This window comes from Pristis pectinata, chromosome 3, assembly GCF_009764475.1.
Source record: "Pristis pectinata isolate sPriPec2 chromosome 3, sPriPec2.1.pri, whole genome shotgun sequence".
In the NCBI taxonomy this organism is placed as follows: Eukaryota; Metazoa; Chordata; class Chondrichthyes; order Rhinopristiformes; family Pristidae; genus Pristis; species Pristis pectinata.
The window spans coordinates 135,237,838-135,262,866 of record NC_067407.1 but is presented as its reverse complement, the minus strand read 5'-3'; the positions used below and the strand labels follow the sequence as shown (position 1 = coordinate 135,262,866).

The 25,029-nt window shown below is 42.8% G+C and overlaps 1 protein-coding gene across 3 annotated transcripts in view; it reads left to right on the top strand.

Annotated features, from left to right (window-relative positions):
- Positions 1-25,029, top strand: part of ints9 (integrator complex subunit 9) — a 57,193-nt gene that overhangs the window by 7,911 nt on the left and 24,253 nt on the right. For 2 of the 3 annotated variants that reach the window (XM_052012799.1, XM_052012798.1), the window contains exons 2-5: positions 3,477-3,604; positions 9,119-9,179; positions 20,736-20,798; positions 23,899-24,038. In XM_052012799.1, the coding sequence (XP_051868759.1) occupies positions 3,477-3,604; positions 9,119-9,179; positions 20,736-20,798; positions 23,899-24,038 (392 nt within the window). The remainder of the gene's footprint in view (positions 1-3,476; positions 3,605-9,118; positions 9,180-20,735; positions 20,799-23,898; positions 24,039-25,029) is intronic. The other variant, XM_052012800.1, reaches the window with a different exon arrangement.

Sequence of the window (25,029 nt, the reverse complement as noted above, 5' to 3'; positions counted from 1 at the left end):
TCCCTGGTCAGCTCGTCAGCAGAGACATTTATCCTACATTTCCGAATTCACAACTGACATCCAACATGTCTCCGGAAAGGATAATGTCGTTGCTGATGCACTTTCCAGACCAACCATCCACAACCTATCCTTGGGTGTCGACTACACTGCCCTAGCTGACGCACAGCAAGCCGACGACAAACTGCCCAGCTACAGAACCGCAGTCTCGGGTCTGCAGCTCCGAGATTTCTTGGTTGGTCCAGGTCAGCGGACCCTACTTTGCGACGTTGCGACTGGTCAGCCCCGCCCTATAGTCCCTGCAGCCTGGCGGAGACGCGTTTTTGACTCGGTACATGGGTTGGCGCACCCGTCCATCAGATCTACCGTCTGACTCGTCGCCAGCAAGTTTGTCTGGCATGGCCTGTGCAAACAGGTCAGTGAGTGGGCCAGGACTTGTCCGCACTGCCAGACGTCAAAAATCCAGCGACACACCAAGGTCCCACCACAGCAGTTCGAGCCTACCCGTAGGAGGTTCGACCACATACACGTCGACCTTGTGGGCCCTCTGCCGGTTTCAAGAGGAGCCCGGTACCTCCTTACCATCGTGGACCGGTTCACGAGGTGGCCTGAGGCAACCCCCCTGACTGACATCACAACTGATTCCTGCGCCCGGGCGCTGCTCACGACTTGGGTCTCACGTTTTGGTGTTCCGGCCCACATCACTTCAGACAGAGGCACCCAATTCACTTCCAGTCTCTGGGCTGCATTAGCAAACCTGCTAGGGACGCAGCTGCACACCACCACGGCCTACCATCCTCAATCAAACGGGTTGGTGGAACGTTTTCACCGCCATCTAAAATCAGCCTTGATGGCCCGCCTGAAGGGTCCTAACTGGGTTGACGAGCTGCCTTGGGTCCTGCTTGGCATACGCACTGCCCCCAAAGAAGACCTCTACACTTCGTCAGCTGAGCTTGTGTACGGGGCGCCCCTAGTTGTCCCCGGGGATTTCATACCTGCCCTTCGGGACCAAGGGGAATAACCCCCAGCAGTCCTGCAAAGACTGCGCGAGAAGCTTGGCAACTTGGCCCCGATTCCCACCTCACGGCACGGTCAAGCCCCATCCTGCCAGCCCAAGGAACTACGGGACTGTAAGTTTGTTTTCGTTCGCAGGGGCACACCTCAGGCGCCATTGCAACGACCATATGAGGGACCGTTCCGAGTCATACGGAATAACGGATCCACCTTTATTTTGGACATTGGAGGCAGGGAACAGGTTTTCACGGCGGACCGCCTCAAACCGGCCCATTTGGATCTGCAACAACCTGTTGAGGTTGCAACGCCGCGACGCAGAGGCCGGCCCCCTAAGCGGCAGCTGGCACAGCCCATGGACCTTGGGGACTGTATCGCTGGTTCTGGGGGGGAGTAGTGTGGCAACTCACCGTTTAGTCGGGTGAACCGGCTCGGCAGTCGGGTCGCGCGGCGTCGGAGTGACGAGGCCCAAGATGGCGGCGGGCCTCGTCTTTCCGAGCGACAGGGAGAACCCGCGCGCGGGAAAGTCTTGATGACATAATACTTACGTCATTGCTGGTTTCATTGGGCGGGAACAATCTCCCTTAAAGGGCCCGCGCAAGGCGGGAAAATAAACCAGTTCTTGTTTGGCAATCCTCCGACTAGCGTCTTGTTTTATTCCGCGGTAGCAACCGCTACAACATGTTAATTCCCTCTGAATGGGGCCTGGAAAGTAACCTGATTCAATTGGGAATGGGCATTTGGAATTGGAATTGGTTTATTATTGAAACGTGTACTGAGATACAGTGAAAAACTTTTAGTTTGTGTGTCTTCCAGGCAGACCATGCCATATGTAAGTGCATTAAGGTAGTAAAAAGAAAACAGAATGCAGAATGTGGTGTAGCAGCTACAGAGAAAGTGTAGTGCAGCTAAACATGAAAGTGCAAGGGCCATGACGTGGTAGATTGAGAGATCAAGAAGTCATCTCTAGCATATGAGAGGTCCATTGAAGAGTCTGATAACAGTGAGATAGAAGCTGTCCTTGAGTGTAGTGGTATGTGCTTTCATGTTTTGTATCTTCTGTCCGACAGGAGAGGGGAGAAGAGAGAATGACTGGGGTGTGAGGGAGCCTTGACTATGTTGGCTGCTGTCCAGAGACAGCGGGAAATATAGACAGAGACAACAGAGGGGAGGCTGGTTTGTGTGATGGACTGGGCTGTGTCCACAACTCTGCAATTTCTTGCGATCTTGAGCAGAGCAGTTGCCACACCAAGCTGTGATGCATCTGGAAAAGATGCTTTCTATGGTGCATCTGTAAAAAAAACTGGTAAGAGGCAACGTGGGCATGCTGAATTTGCTTAGCCTTCTAAGGAAGTAGAGGCGTTGGTGTGCTTTTTGGCCAAGGTGTCAACATGGCTGAACCAGGACAAATTGGTGATACTTACACCTAAGAACTTGAAATTCTCAACTATTTCCTCAGCACCATTGATACAGACAGCGGCATGTACTCTTGTCCCTTATCCTGAAGTTAATGACCAGCTCCTTCGTTTTGCTGACTTGAGGGGGATGTTATTGCCATGAAAACGTACCACTGAGCTTTCTATCTCCTTCTTATACTCCGTCTCGTTGTTGTGTGAAATCTGGCCCATTATGGTGGTGTCATCTGCAAAACTGTAAATGCTGGCCTGGTCAGCAAAACTCAGATCTTTTCAAAAATGAAAGATTAAATAAATAATGTCACATGGGCATGGCATTCACATAAAGATTTTAAAAATGGAAACTGGAAACAACAGGTTGGCCTGGGAACAATTGGAGGAGATGGTCTTGACTTCCTGGTTCACTGTCCTCCATACCTACATTTAGTATTGACCAGGAAATCTAATATGAACTCAAAAGGAAATGCATTTCTTTCAGACGTTCTGACATAATGTAGAAATTTCAGCCCCACATAATCCTACGGTTTGTCAAGATTCACAGCATCCTTATTACAACCTATTTTCATTCCTTAAGTATATTTCAAAGTGCAGGTGATTTTCTATTGCTATAATAGTGTGCTCATTCCATTGTGTTAACTTAGCTTTTTAGAGTTTTAGAGTTTGCTTGTTGTCCTTTCCAGTGGAATATTTGATGAATGAGATTCCTATTTCCATTGGAATTTTTTTTTTGAAAACAGGTAGTGCCAGGGTTGTAGCTCGTAGTATTAGACTTGGTGAGTGTACAATTCTCACACACATCTATGGAAGAACAATACTTGCTGTGAATCATGTGAATAATGGGAAAATTATGCCTTTCCAGTATGAAATCGAGTACATTCCTGCTATTACAAACAGTTATTTTCCTGCTTTATAAATCTCACTGGCATCTAAACAAGTGATGATTCTGCACCTATTATTACTTTCTTCTTAGTACTATGTTCTTTATATTTATGCGTGGGTGTTTATTTGTGTTCTTTGAGGAATGAAAACCTGTTCTTTTGCTTCCTCCATCAGTACTGCTTATCTGGTCACCCAACTTTGCCATGCAATATCCTGAAGTTCAAGTCCACCACCATCATGCTGGACTGTGGGTTGGACATGACATCGGCCCTCCACTTCCTGCCTTTGCCACTTGTCCACAGGTATGTTGTGCATAGAACTTGTTTAACTAAGTTTCCTATAATTACAGGCTGACACTTGAACTGGCAAATCATAAGGCTCCATGGTGTACAATATACAGATTAAGAAAATTGGATTAAATGCCCAGCTCATCCAAATTGTTTTAGTTAAACAGGTAATAATGAGGGTGAACAATTGACGTAGGTGACCACCAGCTCTGATCATTAAGAAATAGCTTGTATCCTCACTGCTGATCACCCGAACTATGGACCTTGGCAGCAGATTTGTTAACTGACACGATATAGGGAAAATCATATCTCCTAATACAACACAAATTTGTCCCACTCTTGCCTGAAGTTGCTGTTTAGGTGAAATTTCATATGTATTGAAAGATTTCCTGATTTCAGATACTTTTGGGAGGGTTAGAACTTGCTACAATGAAGTTTGATTCCCTCAAACAATTGCACCATCAAATCAGCACTGTTGAGGAGATCAGTTGGGAAAAAAATTGCCTCTGTAAGGGGTGAAAAAAGGGTCAATGTGCATTGGGCAGAACAAGAAGCAGACCAATGCTAGCAGGTGCAAGGTACACCAGTGCAAAATGGGAGATAGATAGTTGTTCAGGAATATAAGTATATCAGGAGTAAGTGGGTAGCAAGGGTTAGAGTGGGTCCCCTTAAAGACCAATGGGGTAACATATGCATGGACCCGGACGATGTGGGTGGGATCTTGAATGAATGTTTCTCATCCATATTCATCAAGAAGAAGGACCGAAGATGGCAAGTTCAGGGAGAGGTGCGTGGATAGTCTGAAGAAGGAGGAGGTGTTAGATGTCATGGGACGCATAACAGTTGATAGGGGATGCGAGGGAGGAGATAACTGGGACCCTGACAATGATTTTTGTACCTTTGTTAACCACAGGTGAGGTGCTAGAAGATAGCTAATGCAGATACAGTAGTGTAAAATAGCAAGCACGGTAGTGTAGCGGTTAGCGTAATGCAACTACAGCACCAGTGACCCGGGTTCAATTCTGGTCACTGTCTGTAAGGAGTTTGTACGTTCTCCTCGTGTCTGCGTGGGTTTCCTCCGGGTATTCCGGTTTCCTCCCACATTCCAAAGATGTACTGGTTAGGAAGTTGAGGGCATGCTATGCTGGCGCCAGAAGCATGGCGACACTTGTGGGCTGCCCCCAGAACACTACGCAAAAGTTGCATTTCACTGTGTGTTTCAATGTACGTGTGACTAATAAAGATATCTTAATGTTGTTCCTTCACTCAAGAAGCGCAACAGGGATAAGCCAGGTAATTGCAAGCTGGTAAGCCTTAGATCGGTGGAAGGGAAGTTATTGGAGAAAATCTTAAGGAATGGGATTTATGTACAGTTGGAAAGGCAAGAGTTGATCAGGGATAGTCAGCATGCATTTGTGTGTTAGAAATCCTGCCTCACTAATTTGATTCGGTTTTTTTGAGGAGGTATTACTAAGAAGATTGATGAAGGCAGGGCACCAGGCATGGTCTATAGGGACTTCAATGAGGATTTGATCAGGTTCCCCCATAGGTAGGTTGGTCCAGAAAGTTAAGGCACATGGAATCCAAGGCAAGATGCCTAATTGGATCCAAGATTGACTCGTGATAGGAGGCAAAGGGTAGTATTGGAAGGATGCTTTTCTGATTAGAAGTTTGGGACCAGTGCAGTACCATCATGATCAGTGCTGGGACTTTGTTTTCTGTGATATACATTATGTCAATGTAACAGGTATGATTAATAGGTTTGCAGATGACACGGAAGTTGGTAGGTTTATGCTGAGTGAGGAAGGTTGTCTAAGAATACAGCAGGATATAGGTCATATTGAAAATTAGGTGGAGTGTTGGCAGCAGGCATTCAATCCTGACAATTGTGAGATGATGCATCTTGAGGAGTCAAATAGGGATACAACATGTACAGTGAATGCCAGAGCAGTAAAGAATGTTGATGAACAGAGGGACCTTGTGGTTCAAGTTGATAGTTCCTTGAAAGTGGCATCAAAAGTAGATAGGGTGGTGAAGAAGGCAAATTGGGATCTTATCTTGCAACTTTACTAAACACTAGTTAGACTGCACTTGAAGTACTGTGTGCAGTTCTAGTCACCGCACTACAGGAAGGATGTGGTTGTGCTAGAGAGAGTTCAGGGAGATTCACTCGTATGTTGCCTGGATTTTATTTATGGGGAGAAATTGGATAAGCTGAGTTTTTTCCCTGGAGTGAAGGAGGCTGAGGGGTGACCCAATAGAGGTATATAAAATTATGAGGCATAGGTAGGGTGGACAATCAGTTTTTTTTTCCTGTGGGAAGGGTATCAAAAATAAAAGGACATAGGTCAAAGGTGAGAGAAAGAAATTTTAAAGAGGATTTTAGAGGAAAGCTTCTTTCCCCCCACACAGAGTGGTTGATATCTGGAACTCGCTGCTAGAGAAGCTGGTGGAATCAAACGCAGTAATTGTATCTGAGACGTTTATTCAGGCAAGGTGTAGAAGTACACAGACCTAATGTGGGCGAAGGGGATTCGTGCAGCTGTTCAAAATGGTCAGCATAGACAAGGTGGGCCGAAGGGCCCGTTTCTGTGCTGTACAACTCTGACCCTTTCAATCCAGCTCTAGGAACCTGACCTAAAAATCCTCGGCTTTCATGTACTATATACTAAATCCCATGTTTTCCATGGCCTATTCTGTTCCAATAGATTTTCCACTCTATCTTCATTGCTTTAAATACTGCGTATCACCTCCATTCAGTACTTTACTAATTTTTTACAGAATTATAACATGGGTGTTGTAACTTAAGTTTCGAGAATTTGTAGGGATGTTATGGTGTGTCTCATCTCTTGCCTTTTTGCGAGTTTTTTGTGGATCACCCTCCAATGTTAAACTTTAAACAGTGTTGCTAAATACACTTTTACACATGGCGAGAGGATATATGTACAGAACTCTGATAATCCTGCACAGTGTTTGATTAAGCACCCTGCAATATAATCTAACTCTCACAGTCCTATCCACTCTGGATATAACATCGTCTTTAAGCAGCGTTGTATGTTTAAGGACTAGTGATACTTCATTACATTCTCGGTGTAGATAGGTGTCATGTAAGATTGGGTCATTGTCGCAACACATTTTTCAGTCTTTCTCACCACAACACTGCACCTCACTTTACAAAGCTTCATGTTAGAGTGGAGTTAATCTCCAGGACTAATGGAAAGCTATTCAACCTATGTTACCTCCACCCGAGAACTAAGGTCAGAGCAGCCTCAGTAGTTTAGCTGCAATGCTTGGACAATGTCAAAGTCAAAACAGTCGAGTTTATTGGCATATTGGCATGTATGTACCAATGCACTGAAAAACTTACTTGCAGCAGCATCATAGACACATAGCATCAGATACACTCACAAGAAAAAAGTAAATTAAACATACATTATACACATCTATACAAGAAAGAATACAGTTGGAACAAAAAAAAAGTCCATTGTAGTGTAAAGTGGTCATAGTGTTGCTATACTGAAGTAGTGATTAGGGTTGTGCAGGTTGGTTCAAGTTCCTGAAGGGAAGTAGCTGTTCTTGAACCTGGTGATGTGAGACTTTGGGCTTCTGTACCTCCTGCCCGATGGTAGCTGTGAGAAGATGGCATGGCCCGAATGGTGGAGATCTTTGATGATGGATGTTGCCTTCTTGAGGCAGCACCTTCTGTAGATACTACTGATGGTGGGGAGGGACGTGCCCCTGATGTACCGGGCTGAGTCCGCCACTCTCTGCAGCTTCTTATGTTCCTGCACGTTCCAATTGCCGTACCAGACCATGATGCAACCAGTCAGGATTCTTTAATCGGTACATCTGTAGAAAGAAGCTTGTTATAGTATTCGTTGACATACTGAACCTCCTTAACCTTCTAAGAAAATAAAAATGCTGATGCACCTTCCTTGTGATTGCATCTATGTGCTGGGCCCAGGCCAGGTCATGCAATAGGTTAACGCCGAGGAATTTAAAGGTGCTGACCCCCTTCACTGCCGATTCCCCCAGTGTAGACTGCCGCATGTCTGCCTCCTTTCCCTTCCTGAAGTCAACAATCAGCTCTTTAGTTTTGCTGACGTTGAACGAGAGGTTGTTGTTGCAGCACCACTCAGCCAGGTGACCTTCCTTTTTCAATCTTTTTATTAATTTCAAATTAGTACAAAATAATATATATAACATTAGTAATTATACATGTGGTGCAAAGGGATCAGGATAACAATCATAACAGTTAATATACATAATTACAAGGAGTAAAAAAAAATCTAGATCTCCTGCTCTCTTATTAAGTGAACAAATACAAAAGGAAGGATTGAAAAGAAATTTAATTATATGAAAAAAGAACCCCTAAATCAAAAAAAATATTGATAATAAACCAGAAAAGACCCAAAAACTACAAGAAGAAAAACTGGACTGATATATCTTCAATTTAAAAAAAAACATTATTATGTTGTCAACTCCACTCCTCTGTATTCAAAGGTTATTGAAAGGGGTCTGAAAAAGGTCAGCTTATATCATATGGAAGTATTGAATAAATGGACTCCAAACTTCCTCAAATTTAAGCGAAGGATCAACAGTACCACTCCTAATTTTTTCTGTTTAAACATGCTATAGTTTGAGAAAGAGCCAGGTGTCCTATCTTGCTCTTGTACACTGACTCGTCACCACCTGTGATTCGTCCAAAAACAGCGGTGTCGTCGGTGAATTTGTACATAGCATTAGAGCTTTGCTTAGCCGTGCACATGTTTGTGTTTGCACGCATTTGGAAACTCCAAGTCATCCATAAAGTACAAGAGAAGATGGGCCTTGCAGCCCAAATCTGGAAAACACCATCACAGTTCCAATTACGCTTAAATGGCTCTGTTGGAAGGGCCAAGTTGTTCACATATTCAACAGGCTTCCGAAACAGATAATCTTTTCCAAGCTCCGTCAAGGGAATGGATTACTAGGGGTGATAAAGGACAAGATTCGAGGCTCTTCTCAAAATCTTCTCAAAAATGTGACGTCCCAACTAACCCTGGGAATCTCTGGACCATAACCTCTCAAAGTGACGAAGGAGTATTTGGGATGGCATTGAGAACCCCCAAGTCCGTGTGTTGGGAGCACACAGAACCCCTACATAAAACAGTGGAAGGAGCGCACTACCTCACAGCTAGCTACCTACTGTGCCATCAGCTACCTCCTGCCCCAGCCATGTTAGAGTTTGCAGCTCCCACGCTGAGCTCATCAGCCAGCTCAGGACCCACAGAACTGGAATGGAAGCAGGTCATCCTTGAGCTTGAGGAGATGGCTAAACAAAAACTAATGTAACTGAAAATACTGAGATGGGGGAAAGACGTGTTTCATAACCATAAATGCTGGAAATACTCAGCAGGTTATCGACCTGACTGTTCCTCTATCCACAGATATTGCCTGATCTTCTGAGCATTTCTAGAATTTTCTATTTTTAATTCGGGTTGCAGTTTTTTGATTTGTTTTGAAACCTTATTTGTATTTCTTCCTCAGCCCAAGACTTTCTAAGCTACCAGGCTGGATTTCGAAAGATGGAAACGCCATGTTAGAAAAGGTAGAGTGAAAGAAGATTCATTCTGAACGATGTTAATTATTATCCACAGAAATCTGTTTTACTTAAAGACGTCTACTTCTGTGATGTGTTTTACAACCTCAGGAGATCCCAACACACAATGCCACTTCTGAAGTCTAGTCATTGTTTTTGTTTGATCACATCCAGATAATCTCTGCAAGTGATTAAAAAAGACTGTATTGTTTGAAATAATGCCTTGGGATCCTTTGTGCCCAACCAAGAGGTCAAACAGGGCTTTGGTTTAACATTTTACCAAAAGGACAGTATCTTTGAGAGTGCGCTTCTCCCTTAGTACTGTACTGAAGTGTCAGACTAGCTTGTCTGGTGTCGGACTGAAGCCTATGACATTTTGACTAGGTAAATGTGCTACTAACTAAGCCACAGCTTTCAGCAATTACTAAGCACTTTTCTGTTCTTAATTTGGATAAGCAAATTTTGAGTTATTAATATCTTTATTCCTCTAAAAGTCTCCTGCGATGTGTGCCATTTCCATTAAATAGTTGTGCTGGAGATATGTCCTACAATCTTGATATACATCTAGTATATCGCAGCAGTATAAAGGTTACCCTCCTATTTTTATCTCTGCCACCTTCCATTTGATGGCTCACCAGCATCTTCTCAAATGCAGTTAAATTCTGGCAATTGGCGGAGTGACACGACAATCGGCAGAGTTGTGGATAGTGAGGAAGGTTGTCAAAGGATTCAGCAGGATATAGACCAGTTGGAAATGTGGGCAGGGAAATGGCAGATGGAGTTTAATCCGGACAAGTATGAGGTGTTGCATTTGGGAGATCAAATGTAAGAGGAAAATGTACAATAAATGGCAGGACTGTTAGGTGCATTGATATACAGAGGGATGTTGGGGTGTAAGTCCATAGCTCCCTGAAACTGGAAACACAAGGGTGGTAAAGAAGGCATAGGGCATACTTGCCGTCATCGGTCGGGTTGCTGAGGATGAAAGTCGGGAAGTCATGTTTTAGCTCTATAACTCTTTGGTTAGGCCACATTTGGAGTATTCTGTGTACTTCTGGTTGACACATTAGAGCAAGGATTTGGAGAGGGTTCAGAATTGGAATTGGTTAATTATTGTCGCATGTACTGAGGTACAGTGAAAAACTTGTCTTGCATACCTTTCATACAGATCAATTCATTACACAGTGCATTGAGGTAGTATAAGGTAAAACAATGCAGAATGAACATAGAACACTACAGCACAGTACAGGCCCTTTGGCCCACAATGTTGTGCCGACATTTTACCCTGCTCTAAGATCTATCTAACCTTTCCCTCCCACATAGCCCCCCATTTCTCTATCAGTCATGTGTCTATCTAAGAGTCTCTTAAATGTCCCTGATGTATCGGCCCCCCACAACCTCTGCCGGCAGTGCGTTCCACGCACCCACCACTCTTTGTGTAAAAAAAACTTACCTCTGACATCCCCCCCATACCTTTCTCCAATTACCTTAAAAGTTATATCCCCTCGTGTTAGCCATTGTTGCCCTGAGAAAAAGTCTCTGACTGTCTGCTTGATCTATGCCTCATCATCTTGTACATCTCTATCAAGTCACCTCTCATCCTCCTCTCCAAAGAGAGAAGCCCTAGCTTACTCAACCTATCCTCATAAAACATGCTCTCCAATCCAGGCAATATCCTGGTAAATCTCCTCTGCACCCTCTCTAAAGCTTCTACATCCTTCCTATAATGAGGTGACCAGAACTGAACACAGTAGATATGGTCTAACTAGAGTTCTATAGAGCTGCAACATTACCTCTTGGCTCTTGAACTCAATACCCCGACTAATGAAGGCCAACACACCACATGCCTTCTTAACAACCCTATCGACCTGCGCGGCAACCTTCAGGGATCTTTGGACGTGGACCCCAAGATCCCTCTGCTCCCCAATACTGCTGAGAGTCCTGCCATTGTATTCTACCAAGAACCTTGTATTCTGCCCTCAAATTCGACCTCCTGAAGTGTTTCACTTCACACTTTTCTGAGTTAAACTCCATCTGCCACTCCTCAGCCCAGGTCTGCATTCTATCAATATCCTGTTGTAATCTACAGCAACCTTCTACACTATCCACAACACCACCAACCTTTGTATCATCAGCAAACTTACTAACCCACCCTTCCACATCCTCATCCGAGTCATTTATAAAAATCACAAAGAGCAGGGGTCCCAGACAGATCCCTGCAGAACACCACTGGTCACCAACCTCCAGGCAGAATACGCTCCATCTACCACCACCCTCTGTCTTCTATGAGCGAGCCAATTCTGAATCCACACAGCCAAGTTTCCCTGGATCCTATGCCTCCTGACTTTCTGAATGAGCGTTCCATGAGGAACCTTATCAAACGCCTTACTAAAATCCATGTACACCACATCCACTGCTCTACCTTCATCAATGTGCTTTGTCACATCCTCAAAGAATTCAATCAAGCTAGTGAAGCACGACCTGCCCCTCACAAAGCCATGCTGACTGTCCCTAATCAGCCTATGCTTCTCCAAATGCCCATAAATCCTGTCTCTAAGAATCTTTTCCAATAATTTGCCCGACCACTGAAGTTAGACTCACTGGTCTGTCATTCCCAGGGTTATCCCTACTCCCTTTCTTTAACAAAGGAGCAACATTCGCCACCCTCCAATCATCTGGCACTACTCCTGGGGCCAGTGAGAACGCAAAGATCATCCCCAAAGGCACAGCAATCTCTTCCCTCTCTTTCCATAATAACCTTGGAATGAAGTGTCATTGTTACAGAGAAAGTGCAGTGGAGGCAGACAATAAGGTGCAAGGCCATATCGAGGTAGATTGTGAGGTGTAGAGTCCACCTTATCATTCTCGGGAACCATTCAGTAGTCTTATAACAGCAGGATAGAAGCTGTCCTTGAGCCTAGTGGTACATGCTTTCAGGCTTTTGTATTGTCACGAACCAGCAACAAAAGAAACACACTGAGCATGATTCAATGTTAAAAACTATTTTATTAATCACTACTTATGATAATACGTAAAATAAAAGTAAAAATGTTAGTATGTTTAGAATTCAAAAATGTTAAACCTTGAACATTAACCCCAAAACTAAACTCTTCGTGTGTGTGTGTGACAAAGTCCCAAACTCCAAGTTCCGGAATGGTTCTTAAAGTTCAGTTCCGCAAGCCATAAGGTGAAACATGAGCAAGGGCTTCTTCAACAACCACCATTGTCTGAAGATAAGACGTAGACGTAGAGAAACATAGAGAGAGTACATATGAAATCCAAATGTTCCACGATGGAACCCAAACGACACTTCAGTGTTTACTCGGTAGTGACTTCCTCACCCCGAAAAGCATCCGAATCGTGGTCGTCCACACACAAATACCTGTTTCCTTCTACAGGTCAGCAACAAAGTGAACTCCACCGGATTACTTCCAACTTCCATACATGGGTTTCAGTGGCAAACACAGTTATTGTTTCTCATCCATCTATAGAGAAAACAAGCAGGCTGGTGTCTCTCTCCCTTCTCTCTCTCTCTCCTTCTTCTGACTTCTTCAACAACGTCATTACATCCTTTATCTTCTATTGACGTAAACACGCCCCACACACACATACACACACATTCTCTATCTTAAAGGGACTTTCACTGAGTCCGTAACACCTCCCACCTAAAAAAAAAATTTTCCCAAGAAAAATTTAACTGCGCATACAGTTAGTAATGTTAATAATTATCCTGCTACACAACTACAGACTATCAGATTAGTACAGATACATGTTTCCCATTTAACATCGAGAAAGACAATCAGCAATCACATTATCTTTGCCTTTAATGTGAGTTATCATGAGATCAAACTCTTGCAAAATTAAACTCCAGTTTAACAGCCTTCTGTTCTTGTTTTTGACTCGGCTCAGAAACACCAATGGGTTATGATCTGTATATACAGTCAATGGTTTCTGAGCGGTGCAAACATATACACTGAAATGTTGCAAGGCTAAAACAAGCGACAGTAATTCTTTCTCTATGGTGGAATAATTCTTTTGATGCTCATTAAATTTCTTTGAAAAGTAAGCTACAGGATGGTCAATATCATCAAGGTCACCCTTCTGCAACAACACAGCTCCTGCAGCTTCATCACTGGCATCTACTGCTAATGAAAATGGCTTTTCAAAGTCAGGTGTTTTGAGCACAGGATGGTAGCATAAAATGGCTTTCAGCTTCTCAAATGCTTCTTGACAAGAATCTGTCCAAACAAACTTTACTCCCTTCTTCAGAAGATTAGTTAGGGGAAGAGCAATATCAGCAAAATTTTTACAAAATTTTCGGTAATATCCAACCATTCCCAAAAATCTTCTAACAGTCCTCGTACCTGTGGGAATAGGGAACTCAGATATTGCTTGAACTTTTGCCTGAACAGGAGCTTGCTTGCCTTGACCTACAACATAACCAAGATACGTCACAGTGGCATGGCCAAATTCACTTTTAGCCAAGTTAACTGTAAGGTTAGCCTTGGAAAGTCTTTCAAACAACCTTTCTAACGCAGAGATGTGATCTTCCCAAGTATCATTCCCAGTCACTAAGTCGTCAATGTAGGCATCTGTATGTTTTAACCCATGAATCACTGAATTAATCATTCTTTGAAATGTTGCCGGAGCATTTTTCATTCCAAATGGCAAAACATTGTATTCATACAATCCAGAAGGGGTTACAAAGGCTGAAATCTCCCGTCCTCTATCTGTTAATGGAACACACCAGTACCCTTTTAATAGGTCAATTTTTGTAAGAAATTTTGCCTTTCCCACTATCTATGCAATCATCCACCCTAGGAATAGGGTAAGCATCTGACTTTGTTACAGCATTCACTTTCCTGTAATCTGTGCAAAATCTAACAGTTCCATCAGGTTTAGGTACAATAACACAGGGCGAACTCCAATTTGAAGTAGAATGTCTAATAATATCATTTTCCAACATGTACTTTAGTTCCTGATCAACAAGTTTACTTTTTTCCACATTCATTCGATATGGGTGTTGTTTGATTGGTTTTGCATCCCCAACATCAACATCATGGGTAGTTATCGATGTTCTGTTTGGAACATCTGGGAACAGATTTTTAAATTTTAAAATTAATTCTCTCATCTGTTGTTTTTGTGAAACTTGTAAATGGTCCAACTTCGTTTCAAGGTTCTCCAGGATATTTTGGTTTTTTAGTTTCGATGGAACAGTATTTGGTCTAAATTGGCCTTCCTCAACATCAACATCAGGCATTCTAGAAACAACCTTTACACCATCCACCAAGGCCACAACTGAATCCCTCTCATAATAAGGTTTTAGCATGTTTACATGACAGAGTTGTGTTTTCTTGCGTCTATCTGGTGTTTTGATTATATATGTTAAATTAGTCACTCGAGATTCAATAACGTAGGGTCCAGAAAAACGAGATTGCAAGGGATTATTTTGGCTAGGGAAAAATACCAACACCTTTTGCCCCACTGCGAATGTCCTAGGCCGAGCACGTCTATCAAAATATGTCTTCATTCTTATCTGGCTGGTTTTCAAATTCTCTCTCGCTAGCTGGCAGACTCTCTCCAACCGAGTTTTAAATTTTTGGACATAGTCCAACAGACTCAAGTGCACTTCCTCATTAACCCATTGCTCTTTTAACAATTCCAAAGGTCCTCTCACCCTATGTCCAAATACAAGCTCAAACGGACTAAATCCTATTGACTCCTGGATTGATTCTCTAACGGCAAACAAAAGTAAATGAATACCTTCGTCCCAATCCTTTGTGTTTTCAAAGCAATAAGTCTTCAGCATATTTTTGAGAGTAGAATGAAATCTCTCCAGAGCTCCTTGAGATTCTGGGTGATATGCAGATGATACAATCTGCTTTGCTCCTAGGTCATAGACTATTTGTTGAAAAAAATTTGACATAAAATTACTACCTTGATCAGATTGGATTTCTTTTGGCAAACCAAACAAGGTAAAAAATTTTAAAAGAGCCTTTGACACCGTCTTGGCCTTAATATTTCTAAGGGGTATTGCCTCTGGAAATCTAGAAGTGGCACACATGATGGTTAACAAATACTGATTTCCAGTCTTAGACTTTGGTAATGGGCCAACACAGTCCACAATCACCTTCGAAAAGGGTTCGCCAAAAGCAGGAATTGGTTTCAACGGAGCCACAGGGGGTTTTTGATTTGGTTTACCTACCATCTGACATGTGTGACAGGTTCGACAAAACATCACCACATCTTTTCTCAAACCAGGCCAACAGAATTGTTTCAAGATCTTCCCTACAGTTTTATTCACACCAAAATGACCACCCAAAGGCATACTGTGGGCCAGGTTTAAAATCTCATCCCTATAAACTTTTGGAACAACAACCTGATGAATAACTTCCCATTCCTCAGTAACAGGAACATGAGGAGGTCTCCATTTCCTCATTAACACTCCATTTTTGACATAATATCCAGTTGGCACTTTCTCAATCTCCTCACATGAGAGAGCTTTTTCTTTCAATTCTATCAACTCAGGGTCCTTTGTCTGTTCCACCATAAAATCCTTCCTCGACAAAGACAAATCTTTAAATTCAGGCTCACTGTAAGGATGTTGATCCTCCAGTGAAGACAGAAAAGTCTCAGATAAGGCATCATAATTTTCTTCCTGTTTAGGACTGTCACAAGGAACCACATCAGACTGCACCGGACTGTCTGTCTTGGCTAATTCTCTAGCTCTAGCTCTAGTCACTGCACATGATGGGTAAACATCTTGATCATTCTCAGACTCATCAATCCTTGGTTTGGTCGTTAACCGTACCACAGGAACAATTTCTCCATCTGCAAGGTCATTTCCCAATAACAAAGAAACTCCTTCCACTGGTAACCTAGGTCTTATCCCTATCTCGACTGGTCCTTCTACGAACCTTGACTTTAAAATCACCCTGTGTAAAGGGACAGACATGGTGTCATCTGTAACGCCTCGCACTAGATTTACCTCACCAGTGTCACTTTCTTCTCCAAAATTTAGAACACTGTCCAGCAAGAGAGGTTGACTAGCCCCAGTATCTCTAAGAATTTTCACTGGCACCTGGGGTGACTCATCATTCAGTGAAACAAAACCCTCTGATACATAAGAACGGAATTCCTTTCTCACCTCCTCCAACTTTTCCGCTTTTACCTCTTGCAAGGACTGATCTTTAACAGCATCTCCTAAACCTTTTTGATTTTTAATTGCCTGAAAGCAAGCATTGGGCACAGCTTCCTTCCTTTTCTTCAAAAGGGCACAATTAGATATCACATGGCCAGGTTTCTTACAGTAATAACAAGTACGCTCAACAGGTTTCTCCAGCCCTGGCTTCTTTTCCTCCTTTCCTTTTTGATTACCTCCCAATTTAATCTCCAGTTTGCCTGGATTGTCCTTGTAACTCTTTTGAAAGGTTTTAGGTTGTCCCCATTTGGATTTATGGGTTAAAGCATAATCATCTGCCAACCTAGCAGTTTCTTGTAAAGTTTCCACTGCCTTTTCATATAAATATGTTGTTAATTCAGCTGGAACACATCTTTTAAAGTCTTCCACTAGTATCAATTCTTTCAATTTATCAAAATCCCCATCTACATTTTTAGCCATGTACCATCGTTCAAAACATATTCTCTTTCCATTGGCAAATTCCATATAAGTCTGATCTGCAGATTTCCTCAAGTCTCTAAATTTTTGTCTATAAGCTTCAGGTACCAATTCATAGGCCTTCAATATAGCTTGTTTTACCTTGGTATAATCAGCTGCATCCTCAGCAGACAAAGCAGAATAAGCTTTTTGAGCTTTACCTCTAATCACACTCTGTACCATAAGAGCCCATCCTTTCCTTGGCCAGTTTGAACTCACAGCAACCTTTTCAAAATGTTGGAAATACTGATCAACCTGATCTTCTTCAAAAGGAGGGACTAATCAAACCTCCCTGCTGGCTGAAAAACCATCATCAGAATCAGATTCCGAACTCCTACGCTTCATTTGTAACTCATGCTGCCTCTGTGTTTCCTTCTCCTCACTATCCAGCTCCATCCTCTTCAATTCCATCTGCTTCATTGCTAGATCAGCCTCTATCTTTGCCAGCTGCACCTGTGCCTCAGAAATTGCTATTTCACTGCCAGGAAACTGTTTTAACACTTCCTTCTCAAACACCTTCTTTTCCACATAATGGCCAGCTATCAGTCTCTGAATATCTGCCTTTCTCATAGACTGCTTTACTTCTGTAAGATTTAACCTTGTAGCAATCTTTATCAGATCATCATTTTTCGCCACCTCCAATCCCTTCTGGGTTGGTGACTCCAAAAATGCCTTAATATCCATTGCTGCTGGTTTCCACACACACAAGCCAATTAAAAAGAATTTATCAGACCTCCCTCAACAATCTTTGGATTGGATCCCGGACGAATCTCGTTAACCTTGGGAACTATCCCGGACGAGCCCCCAATTTTGTCACGAACCAGCAACAAAAGAAACACACTGAGCATGATTCAGTGTTAAAAACTATTTTATTAATCACTACTTATGATAATACGTAAAATAAAAGTAAAAATGTTAGTATGTTAGAATTCAAAAATGTTAAACCTTGAACGTTAACCCCAAAACTAAACTCTTCGTGTGTGTGTGTGACAAAGTCCCAAACTCCAAGTTCCGGAATGGTTCTTAAAGTTCAGTTCCGCAAGCCATAAGGTGAAACATGAGCAAGGGCTTCTTCAACGACCACCATTGTCTGAAGATAAGACGTAGATGTAGAGAAACATAGAGAGAGTACATATGAAATCCAAATGTTCCACGATGGAACCCAAACGACACTTCAGTGTTTACTCGGTAGTGACTTCCTCACCCCGAAAAGCATCCGAATCGTGGTCGTCCACACACAAATACCTGTTTCCTTCTACAGGTCAGCAACAAAGTGAACTCCACCGGATTACTTCCAACTTCCATACATGGGTTTCAGTGGCAAACACAGTTATTGTTTCTCATCCATCGACAGAGAAAACAAGCAGGCTGGTGTCTCTCTCCCTTCTCTCTCTCTCCTGACTTCTTCAACAACGTCATTACATCCTTTATCTTCTATTGACGTAAGCACGCCCCACACACACATACACACACACTCTCTATCTGAAAGGGACTTTCACTGAGTCCGTAACAGTATCTTCTGCCCAATGGGAGAGGGGAGAAGAGAGAATGTCCTGGGTGGGTGGGGTCTTTGATTACGCTGGCTGCTTTACCAAGGCAGCGAGAAGTATAGACAGAGTGCAAGGAGGGGAGGCTGGTTTCCGTGATGGACTGGGCTGTATCCACAACTCTCTGCAGTTTTTTGTGGTCTTGGGCAGAGTAGTTGCCATACCAAGCCGTGATGCATCCAGATAGGATGCTTTCTATGATGCATCGATAAAAGTTGGTGAGGGTCAATGGAGACATGCCAAATTTCTTTAGCCTCCTGAGGAAGTAGAGGCATTGGTGAGCTTTCTCAGCCATGGCGTCTACGTGGTTGGACCAGGACAGGCTATTGGTGATGTTCGCTCCTAGGAACTTGAAGCTCTCAACCTTCTCGACCTCAGCACCATTGATGTAGACAGCTACATGTGCTCTGCCCCCCATCCCGAAGTCAATAACCAGCTCTTTTGTTTGGCTGACATTGAGGGAAAGGTTGTTGTCATGAACTGTGTTACTAAGCTCTCTATCTCCTTCCTGTACTCCGACTTGTCATTATTTGAGATACAGTCTACTACAGTGGTACCATCTGTAAACTTGTAGATGGAGTTAGATCAGAATCTGGCCATGCAATCGTGAGTGTATAGGGAGTAGAGTAGGGGGCTGAGGTTACAGGTTAACGTGAGAGGGGGAAAGTTTAAAGAAGATTTTCATGGCAGGTTTGTCTTTTACACAGAGAGTGGTAGGTGCCTGGATCACGTGGCCAAGGGAAGTAGTGGAACCAGATACGATTGCAAAGTTTCAGAGGCATTTAGACAGACACGTGAACAGAAGAAAATGGAGGGATATAGACCATGCTCAGTTTAAATTGGCATCATTGTTCGCACAGACATCATGGGCAGAAGGGACTTTTCCTGTGCTGTATTGTTCTATGTAATAAATAATGATATTGCCAGTGACACCTGTATCCCATACATGAATAAAAACCAAGTTCTAAAATGATTGTGTTGTTATCTAGAGCTTTGACATTTGTTTTCACTCAACCCATTAATGGTTTTGAAATTTGTCTTTCCCTGGTCAAAAGTATTTTTAGTTACACTATTTTCGCTAAGGCATCCCCTCAGGATGAAGGATATTGATCCTCAGGATGTTAGGGCTGTACAAAACTTTGATTTGAACATATCTGGCATACGATATTTATTTTTGATGTAAAGGGTGGTAGAAAGTTGGGAGAAACTGTTAGCTATAAAGCAGTAGATTTTAGATCAATTAATAATTTAAAGCTGAGATTGATTTATAGATTTTCCTTTGGTATATAAGTGTACAAAGAGGTATGGAGCTTTGCTGGACAAATAGTCTTGACCGCATTGAATGGTGGAGCAGACTAGAGGAATAAGATACGAAAGGTTTGGAGGGATATGGGCCAAACACAGACAAATTGGATGAGCTCAGTTAGGCAATTTGGTTGGCATGAGCAAGTTGGTCTGAAGGCCCTGTTTTCTGTGCTGTATAACTCTATGACTCTATAATAAATCCTTTCTCAAGTTCTGATGACATTCAGCTCAGAATTAGCTGTTTCGAGTTTTTAAATGGATGACTTCACTCTTGATGAGTTGGAGACGTTTCTGATTCACTGCTCTGTAGTTGTCATGGAGTAAGGGGAACCGGCAGTGGAGTGCGGTGTTAGGTATTGGCAGCAAGTGTATGGGGACGATTCCATCCTGTGGTAACATCATTGCGTGATGACATTTGACGAAGCAAGGGAAGAGATCACAGATGCAACATTAAGATAGCCATGTGAGGTGCGAATAGGGTACCAGTAAGCAAATAATGATTTATAAATCATTTTGACAATTAAGACCATAAGACATAGGAGCAGAATTAGGCCATTCAGCCCATCAAGTCTGCCCTGCCATTTGATCATGGCTGATTTATTTTTCCCTCTCAACCCCATTCTCCTGCCTTCTCCCCGTAACCTTTGACACCCTTACTAATCAAGAACCTATCAACCTCCACTTTCAATATACCCAGTGACTTGGCCTCCACAGCCATCCGTGGCAATGAATTCCACAGATTCACCACCCTCTGGCTAAAGAAAGTCCTCCTCATCTCTGTTCTAAAGGGACATCCTTTTATTCCTAGGCTGCGCCCCTCTGGTACTAGACTCTCTCACTACTGGAAACATCCTCTCCATGTTCACTCTATCCAGGCCTTCCAATAATTGTTGGCTCTTGGGTACAGCAAGTGGAGGTCCACTAAACTGGCCTCCTTATGTATTGAAGTTTCTGAGTATGTATGTAAATAGCATGTTTTACCTCATTCATTTAGAATTTACTTATAATATCTCACATATAAATTTAACTACCACTAATCCGCTCTTTGCATTGCAGGAGCTAAAAGATTGTGCTGGGCGGGTATTCGTTGACTCTGTACCAGAATTCTGCCTACCCGAGGTAAAAAGATGTCTGATTGATAACATTATCTGAGAGAACATAGCAACTGATGTCAGTTGTAAAGCATTAAATTTCCATTCATACTAGTAACTGCAGTAATGAAGCTGTGGAGTTATTCACAGTAACACATCTAGCAGTAAAGTTGTACAATCGAATCAAAACCTGCAGTAATGATTTCTTTATGCAGCCATTCAGAAATTGCTTGCTTTGCCTCGTAACATGGCTTGCCCTACATCATGCAGCTGCAGTCTGATGTTCAAGATGTTTGGCACTGAGCCTAGTGGAAATGACTGGAGTAGCACTGAAAAGCACAAGTCTTAGAGACACTTGGTTGAGATAAAGGCAGGACTGGCAGCATGACGTTCCAGGATTTAGATGTTTTAGATGCAATAGAGAGGGATGTAAAACAGATGGGGAATTAAACTGATCAGGGAGAATGTCACAGCAACACTTAGAGAAGACATCCTGGAGGGTTCATCAAGTGAAGCAGTATGGGTAGAGCTCAGGAATAAGAAAGGTACAATCACTATGATGGGGTTATACTATAGGCCCCCCAATAGCCAGTGGGAGATAGAGGAGCAGAGATATAGGCAGATTATAGAAAGGTATAAAAGCAACAGGGTTATTGTAGTGGGTGAACTTTAATTTCCCCAATATTTTCTGGGACTCCCTTAGTGCCAAAGGCTTAGATGGGGCCGAGTTTGTTAGGTGTTTCCAGGAGGGTTTCTTGACACAGTATGTAAATAGTCCAACCAGGGAAGGAACCATATTAGACCTCGTATTGGGAAATGAGCCTGGCTAGCTGATTGGAGTTTCAATGCGAGAGCACTCTTTTATAAGATAAGATATCTTTATTAGTCACATGTACATCGAAACACACAGTGAAATGCATCTTTTGCGTAGAGTGTTCTGCCGCAAGTGTCGCCATGCTTCCGGCGCCAACATGGCCTACCCACAACTTCCTGAACCGTATGTTTTTGGGAGGAAACCCACGCAGACACGGGGAGAACGTACAAACTCCTTACAAACAGTGGCCAGAATTGAACCCGGGTCGCTGGCGCTGTAAAGTGTTACGCTAACTGCTACACTACTGTGCCTGCCCCATTGATCATAGGTTTTCAGATAGTTATGGAAATTGGATCTTAGGGGAAAGTGCTAAATTGGAGAAAGGCTAATGACAACAGTACTAGGCAGGAGCTAGGAAGAATAGATTGGGAGCAACTGTTATTGGGTAAGTCCACAATCTGACGTGGGAGTCGTTTAAAGGCCAGTCAGTCAGAATACGGGACCAACATGTTCCCTTGAGGAAGATAGACAAGGTTGGGGAACCTTGGATGATGTTGCAAATTTACTCAACAAGGAAAAGGAAGCATATGTAAGGATTAGGAAGCTAAAACCAGACAGGGCCCTTGAGGAATATAAAGGAATCAGGAAATGGAATCAGGAGGGCTAAAAGGAGCCATGAAATGTCCCAAGGCCTTTTACTACATATGTTAAAAACTAGGGAGAGGGAAAGGACTACTGAAGGACAAAGGAGGGAATTTATGCCTGGTGCCAGAGGAAGTGGGTGAGATACTAAATGAGTGCTTTGCATCAGTATTCACCAAGGAGAAGTGCATGGAAGGTAGTGAGATCAGGGAGGGGTAAGCTGATATTCTAGGGCTCGTTGATGTCAAGCAGGAGAAGGTCTTGAAGAATATTAAGGTGGATAAGTCCCCAGGGCTTGATGAAATCTATCCCAGGTTATTGAGAGCGGAAACTGCTCAGACTTTGGCAGAGATCTTTGCATCCTCTTTAACCACAGGCAAGGTTTCAGAGAATTGGAGAATAGCCAGTGTTCCTCCTTTGTTTAAGAAGGGCAAAGGGACAAACAAAGAAATTATAGGCCGGTGTGCTTTATGTCAATGATAGGGAAATTATTGAAGAAGATTTTTAGGGATAGGATCTATTCACATCTGGAAAACCATCGACTTATTAGGGATAATCAGCATGGGTTTGTGCGGGGGAGATCATTCTTACAAACTAGATTGAACTTTTTGAGGAGGTGATTGGTGGGGGTAGGGCAGTGGATGTTACATAGATAAAATAAAGCATTCAACAAGGTCCCTCATTGTAGGTTCATCCAAAAGATTAAGGCACGTGGGATCCATAATGATTTGTTGTATTCAAAACTGGCTTGGCCATTGAAGATAGAGGATCTTGAAACGGTCCATTGCTCCCTAAAAGTGGCAACATAAGTAAATAGGGTGCTTAAAAAACATATTGTATACTTGCCTTCATCGGTCAGAGCAATGATTATTCAAGTAGGGAAGTCATGTTACAGCTGTATAAAACATTGGTTAGGCCACATTTGGAGTATTGTGTGCAGTTTCTGGTCACCACATCACAGGAAGGATATGGAGGCTTTGGAGAGGGTGAAGTAAAGGTTCACCAGGATGCTGCCTGGATTGGAGAGTATTAACTATAAGGAGAGGTTGGAGAAACTTGGATTGTTTTTGCTGGAACATCGGAGGCTGAGGGATGAACTGATAGAAGCTTATACAATTATGAGCAGACTAGATAGGGTAGATAGTTGGAGTCTTTTTCCCAGGGTAGAAATGTCAAAAACTATAGTTTTAAGATGAGAAGGGGAAAGTTTAAAGAAGACTTACGAGGCAAGTTTTTTACGCAGAGAGTGGTGGGTGCCTGGGAGGTGCTGCCAGGGGAGGTGGTGGAAGCAGATATGGTCACAGAGTTTAAGAAACATTTAGACAGGCACAGAAAGAGGCAGGGAATGAAGAGATATAGAGAATGTGCAAGTCGATGTGCAGTTTAAATTGGCATCATGGTCGGCACAGACATTGTGGGCCAGTGGGCCTGTTCCTATGCTGTACTGTTCTATGTTCATCTTCCCTGTTTATCACTTCCAAACAAGCCACATGGTAGGGCCCTATTGGTATATAATCTTAGAAACATAAGCAGTACTTTTATGTATTAATATATGGAGAATAGTCTGGCTTCCCTTTTAAGAGAACATGTAAATGTACTGTGTCCTTACCAATTGAGTACTTTTTCCTTAGTGGCTACATTCATCTATATTGGTTCACGACTTCTATTGCAGACGGAGTTGTTAGATTTGTCCACTGTAGATGTGATCCTGATATCAAATTATCACTGCATGATGGCTTTGCCCTACATCACAGAACACACTGGCTTCACCGGGACAGTATATTCTACAGAACCCACAATGCAGATTGGAAGGTAGGTGCTTCAGCTCTTTTTAAAGAAAAAGCAGTATTTTATTTATTTTTGCCAGAAGCAGCCTATTTTCTCCCTACCCATCTCTCCAAAGGATTTTGACCCTTGCTGGAGTGTTACTCCACAAACACTGTTCTCCCCATGTGGAGAGTCAAAACAAAAACTGCAGTTATTCGAAATATGAAACACTCAGCAGATCAGGCAGCATCTGTGGAAAGAGAAATAGAAAATAAAATTTAACGTCACAGCTTGTTACGGCAACTGCTCTGCCCAAGACCACAAGAAATTACAGAGAGTTGTGGACACAGCCCAGTCCATCACGCAAACCAGCCTCCCCTCTGTGGACTCTGTCTACATTTCCCACTGCATCGGGAAAGCAGCCAACATAATCAAGGACCCCTCCCACCCTGGTCATTCTCTCTCCTCCCACCTTCCATCAGGCAGAAGATACAAAAGCTTAAAAGCACATACCACCAGACTCAAGGACAGCTTCTTTCAGAAAGAATACAGTGTTGTAGCTACAGAGAAAGTGCAGTGCAGGTAGACAAATAAAATGCAAGGGCCATGATAAGGGAGATCAAGAGTTCATCTTTAGCGTATGAGAGGTCCATTCAAGAATTTGATAATAGCAGCTTATCCGACTCTTGAATGGACCTCTCATACACTAAAGATGAACTCTTGATCTCCCTTGTCATGGCCTTTGCATTTTATTTGTCTACCTGCACTGCACTTTCTCTGTAGCTGCAACACTGTATTCTGCATTCTGTTTCTCTTTTTACTACCTGGATGTACTTGTGTATGGCACAATCTGTCTGGATGGCGCACAAAACAAAAACTTTCTACTGTATCTCAGTACATGTGACAATAATAAACCAATACCAATAATAAAGTGTCTTTGTTCTTCACTGTATTCGCACACAAACTCTCTCAAAGGGGCTCTCCTATCCTCTGAACAATCCTCTGAAATCCAAAGGCAACAGCAATGTAAATACTC